The sequence below is a fragment of the Bos indicus x Bos taurus genome, chromosome 11 (genome assembly GCF_003369695.1).
Source record: "Bos indicus x Bos taurus breed Angus x Brahman F1 hybrid chromosome 11, Bos_hybrid_MaternalHap_v2.0, whole genome shotgun sequence".
NCBI lineage: Eukaryota > Metazoa > Chordata > Mammalia > Artiodactyla > Bovidae > Bos > Bos indicus x Bos taurus.
In genome coordinates this window covers 21,366,008-21,372,007 of record NC_040086.1, presented here as the reverse complement: position 1 = coordinate 21,372,007, position 6,000 = coordinate 21,366,008, and the positions used below count along the sequence as shown (strand labels likewise).

Below are 6,000 nucleotides of genomic sequence, written 5' to 3'. Positions count from 1 at the left end.
CGGGCGGGCGGTGACCGCGGCGGAGGGCAACCCGGGGCGGCGGCGGAGGGCAACCGGGCGGCGCCGGCGGCCGGGGAGGGGTAAGGGGGCCCGGCCCCGGGGCGGTGGTGCGGGATGCCGCCGCCGCCGCCTCCGGGCTGCGTTCGCTTTCCGCGGCTGGTGCCTGTGTCGGGTGGGTGGCCGGGCGCGGGCCTCGCCCCCCAGCCCCCTCTCCGGGGCTAGCCCGGCTGCTCGGCGCCCCAAGGGGGCCGGGCCGTCCGGTGGGACCGCGGCCCTGTTCCGCGCTACGAGCTCACCCTCTCGCGGCTCCCCGGCCCGGCCGCCGCCGCCCCTCTCCCCGCCCGGAGGCGCCCCGGGGGCACCATGCAGGCGCAGCAGCTGCCGTACGAGTTTTTCAGCGAGGAGAACGCGCCCAAGTGGCGGGGGCTGCTGGTGCCTGCGCTGAAAAAGGTGAGGAGCGCACGAGACCCCGCTCCCCGGCTGCAGCCTGGGCGAGAGCACCGGGCCCGGGTCGGGGAAGGGCTGGGGAGGCGGGGCGCGCGGGGCCGTCTTTCTTCCCGGTCTCACCGCCTCCCAGAAGGGACGGCACACCCGGAGAGGTTCCCCCGCACTCGTTGGCTCTCGGTGTTGACAGTCACCCCGTGTGGCGTGTGGGAAGGCCGCAGGGAGCCAGGGAGAGTTTGTCCGAAGAATCCAACCGCTGAGAGCTTGCCCTGCCCCTGATTCAGAGACGAGAGTTGGAGGAGCCTCAGTTTTCATTGGAGGTCAAAGCAGGCCGCTTCTCTGCCTTCTCTGTGCTTTCTCGGAGCTGCTGTCAGCCTCCGGTTTTATGTGTCCAGTATGCTCGTCCTAGTGGGTTCAAGAATGCTCTGGCCGTAACGCTTGCCCTAAGTAATTGCGGAGCTCGCCTGCCAGCAGGAACATGGATGGCCTGCTTTGCTCGCCCTCCGTAATCACTCTTCATTCCCCTGAATTCCCCCATTCCTCCGATTTACAGGGGCGGGTGCACATGCCACTGTTTTCTTTCCTTCTTTCTTTCTTCCTTCCTCCCTCCCTCCCTTTCTTTCCCCCTCCCCACCTTCCCCCACCCCCACTCCCCCGTCTCTCTCTCTCTCTCTCTTTCTCTCTCAAAACCTTGGCCCTGTCATTCGGTTTGTTGATTAGAAATTTAAGCAGTTCTGTTTCTTCGAGCTTGCCACATTGTTATCTAAAGTTATATACCCCGTGATCTGTACTTTTACACGTTTTAGTATAATTACGAAATGTTACATTTTCAAAGCTTCTAAAGCAATGTTGTGACTTAATAAATACATTAAAACATCAGCAACTGATGTCTGAATGAATATATTAATGAAGGCTATCAGAGTATTTTTGTTTTACCTTATAAATACAGGAGTAGCTTTACTCTTTTAATAGGTATCTAAATCGTCATTGCTCAAAAAATGTTTCATGGTATCTGGTTAAAAAATAATTTTGCTGTTCACTCAGATTTGAGATTATAGGATACCCTTTCTCCTAAACATTTATGCTTTTAAAAAGGTGTTTGGTATTTTTCAGAGGCCAGCAACTTTTACTTTCCCTTTTGTCCTGTTCTCCCTCTCTTGCTATCTTACAGTGGAAGCTGTTTGGTTTGTTAGCAGAATTTGCTGGTATATTTCACGTGTAACTTACTGACTTTTTTGTTCAGATGTCTGATTAGTCACAGACATCTCTCATACTGTTTTCTAAGAAAAATAAAGGTGTGTCATATGCCTTACGTACCTTATTCTTTAGAAATCCTGTCAGGCTCTCACCCTGTTTACTTTCGCTTTACCTGCCGTCTTAGCTTGTAGTAGATGGGGGGTAGGAAGTCTCAGTGATTCCGGAAGCAGGTATCCTGACCAAGGTGGGTGTGGGGTGGAGAGGAGACAGAAAAATTATTGAAAATATATAAAAGAACTCATAAAACACTATCAGTTTGGGACTGTTTTGCTTGGAGGCAAGCAGCTCCTTTGCCAGGAGAATCACCATGAAACCCTGTCAGTTGAGGGTCCTATGAAGCAGTGAGACGAACATCATAGGAGTTAGCAGACCAGGCCTGCCTCTGCCACACTGGTGGCCCTTGCGGAAATCTGTCCACAGAAACATTTTGTTTGGCTGGCATAGTGTTTTTTTGTTTTTAATGTAATTGCTAGTATTTTTAAATGGGTGTTACTACATAAAATCTGAATCTTGAACTTTTCTTGGAGAATGGGAAGATCTCTCCACAGTGGGCCAGCATTCAAGCAGGGCAGTAAGCTGCTGGAGCTGAGTAAATGGCTGCCCATCTGTCTCCGATTGACCACAGACCCCACCAGTCCTCTCTGCTTATTTACATAACCCTGCTTTGACTTTAAGCAGAGATACCCTTGCATGGCAGTAGAAGTGATGGGAGGGGGTGAAAATGTACGCAGTCTAGTTGATGTGTGAGATTTCTTCCAATTCCCACTTAAGATATCCACTAAAGATGATTTTAAGCCACCAAAGACAAGTTAGATATTTCATGTGCCTACCTCCGTATCTTCCTTTAGCCTTATTGTAGTTTGCGGATGCATCAACTTGTGTTATGTAGCCTGGGGCTCTTTGGATATGCTCTTTTCTTCACCTGGACTGCGTTTGGCCTGGCCTAACACTGCTCATCCTCTGGGCTCACTGGACCTCTGATCTTTTCTCAAATCCTCAGGCCTGAATTGGATAGTCTTTCTTTTAGTCTGTTCTTTTAGCACCCTAGCCAGGCACTTAACAATTCCTATTTTTTTTCCTATTTAAGTTCACCACCCCAATTAGATTGGATGGTCCTTGGGAATGGGGATGATATTTTACCCTCATTTCATCCTCTATGTATACAGTGTCTGTCACCTAGTTGGCACTTAAATTTGAATGAATGGGTAGGGAATAGCCAAGGAAAACCATCAGCTCCCTCCCTTCCACTTACTATTTACAAATTTTTTTCTCTTCATGGCTGTATTATTTCATTTGACTGGCTCAAGACTTTGATGTCATTTCTGACTGTCCACACCCAGGAAGAGCCTGTAGGTTCATTTTCCTTGACATGGTCATATAATCAATTCCCTCCTACTCCAACTACACTTGGGTCCCCTTTCCCAGGCTGCTGCTATAGCCTCTTAACTGAATTCACTGCCCCACCTCTCCTTTACTGTTTTTCAGATTTCAGAAGTTATAGGACACTTCTGAATATGTCACACAGTTGTTCAGAACCATCGATGTCTTTTGAGGGCATAGAATGAAGTGTGTATTCTTTGAAATAGACTTGATGTCGATCAGTGATCTGCCTTCATCCTGCTTTTCTGAATGGATTGCCTATCCTGGTCTTTCATATACTTTATGCTTCAGCCAGACAGGACTACCTTTTTTCCTGAAAATTCCCAGAAGGTCTGAATGGATCCCATCTGTTAAAGTCCGATCTTATCTATTGCATAAGTCTGTCATGCCTACTGCAGACCAAGTATTGCCCTCAACAGTAAGAATTAAAAGGGAATTGACATTATCCAGAAATGACTAAGTTCTAACATGATGAGAAGTGGCAGAGGATGAGTTTGGAGGGAAAAGTAGTTTATAGCAAATTTTTTAATGTTAAGCTAAGGAGAATGATTTTTATTTTGAGGGTATAGATGTCATTGAGGAACCTTAAATAGGGGAATAACATCAGATTTCAATTTTAGAAAATCCACTTTGGCCATAGAATAGAAAATGGATTGCAGAAGAATGAGACCGAAGGTAAGGAGAAAAGTTAGAAAGCTAGTTTAATAGTCCAGCCAGGAGATGATATATATTTGAATTAAGGGAGCATTTGAATTAGGATGAAAGTGTAGAGATGGATTTTATATAGTTGAGAGATGTTTAAAAGGCAGAATTGACAGGATCTAGTAACTCATAGTGATTGGGGTAAGTGGTAAGCCTAGGAGGACTCTTAAGTTTCTGGTTTGAGTGCCTTTAGTCAGGATAGAGAATGTAGGAGGAGTACCTGTTGGAGTACTCCTTTATAGTGCTATAAAGGAGTAGCATTATAAGATGAGTTTTGAACTTGTTAAAGTCCCTTCTGGTTATCCAGGTGGACTTGTAGGACTGGCAGTTGGTTGTTGGTATCTGGTGAACAGATTTGAGACTTTTAGGTGTGTGGGTGGGGCCATGAGATAGATGAAGCTGTCCATTCAAGAGTTACACATAATGCTCATGGCAGTTCTGTTCAGCAAAAAATTGGAAACAATCCAGATGTCCATCAGCAGGTGAATGTATAAACAAATTGTGATATAGCCATACACTGGAATACTTCTCAGCAGTAAAAAAGAATGAACTATTGATACATGAGACAACATTGCTCAAAATAATTAAGCTGGTAACACCCCCTACTGCCCCAAACACCATAGTACGTACTGTAAACTTATAGAAAAATGCATCTACAGTGACAGAAAACAAGTCAGTAGTTGTTTTGGGGAGAGGCATTTATGTTCATTTGCTTTTTGATTGTACTAATAGTTTCAGGAGCATATGCATGCATTCTTGTGTGTGCTCAGTCACGTCCAACTCTTTTTGACCTGGTGGACTGTAGCCTGCCAGGCTTCTCTGTCTATGAAGTTTTCCAAGCAAAGAATACTGAAGTGGGTTGCTATTCCTTCCTTCAGTGGATTTCCCGACCCAGGATCAAACCTGTGTCTCCTGCGACTTCTGCATTGGAAGGCAGATTCTTTACCAGTGAGCCACCTCAGGAGCGTATTAAAATTCTAACGTGTTATACAGCTCAGATATTTGTAATTTATTATGTGTTAATTGTACCTCAAAGAAGGTGTTTTTAAAAAAGTGAATGAGGCCACTCACTGAAAATGATAAGAAGTAAGAATGAAATTAGGCTGGCATCAGAACTGGAGGAATAAAATGAACAATAGAATGTAGGGAAAGAGCAAAGGGAAAGGAGTGAGTGAAAGAGATTAAGAAGGAAAGAGTCAGGTAGAAAGAGTAAGACCCTAGTGTCCGAGAAGCTGAGAATGGATGAGTTTCAAGGGAAGTGTTTTAACTGTGTCAGGCTATAGAAAAGTCAAATAAAGTACCTGAAAAATAGTAGTTAGATTTAAGCTGTTAAATATAACTACTATTTTTCAGGTGCTTATGTCCGGCAGTTTAGGTGTGAGAATAGAAAATAGAAAAACAAACAAAAAAAAGAAGATAGAAAAACATGAAAAATGAGTAGCAAGAATAGATTTTTTTTTTTTTCCAGATTTTTTTTTTCCCCCTTCAAGCTTGTGAATGAAGGGGATTCAAGTTGCGGAAGACACTTGTTTTTTATTTAAATGTGATGGAAACTTGTTTATGTTAGGATGCTTCGGGGAAGTAACTGATGGAGAATTATAGTGAAGATACTAGTATTTGCCTCAAATTATTTGCCAGGTACTATTTTAAGTGCCTTATGTGTTCTCTAATTCTCACAGGATACTATCATTGTGTCTATTTTATAAGACAGAAAACTGAGGTTTGGAAAGGATAACTTGGTTACAGAGTCTGCATTTTAAAACAGTATTAATGATTATATGCTACCTCTGGCAGGAGTGATAACATCCTTTCTTCTGAGGTGGGAGGGGATGAGATAAAATGGGTTTGTAGGTTGAGGAGCAGGGAGTTCATGCTGCTGCTGCTAAGTCGCTTCAGTCGTGTCCGACTCTGTGCGACCCCATAGACGGCAGCCCACCAGGCTCCCCTGTCCCTGGGATTCTCCAGGCAAGAACACTGGAGTGGGTTGCCATTTCCTTCTCCAATGCATGAAAGTGAAAAGTCAAAGTGAAGTTGCTCAATCGTGTCTGACTCTTAGCGACCCCATGGACTTCAGCCCACCAGGCTCCTCTGTCCATGGGATTTTCCAGGCAAGAATACTGCAGTGGGGTGCCATTGCCTTCTCCGGAGTTCATGCTAGGTAGCCTCAATTTTCGTAATGAAAGACAAGATGCTTTACGTAGAGTGAGGAAAGAAATG

At 45.2% G+C, this 6,000-nt stretch overlaps 1 protein-coding gene across 3 annotated transcripts in view; it reads left to right on the top strand.

The window, feature by feature from the left end:
* The first annotated feature begins 267 nt into the window (after positions 1-267).
* SOS1 (SOS Ras/Rac guanine nucleotide exchange factor 1) overlaps positions 268-6,000 on the top strand; it is a 131,106-nt gene continuing 125,373 nt past the window's right edge. For all 3 annotated transcript variants that reach the window (XM_027555071.1, XM_027555070.1, XM_027555069.1), the window contains exon 1: positions 268-450. In XM_027555071.1, the coding sequence (XP_027410872.1) occupies positions 364-450 (87 nt within the window). In that variant the 5' untranslated portion in view covers positions 268-363. The remainder of the gene's footprint in view (positions 451-6,000) is intronic.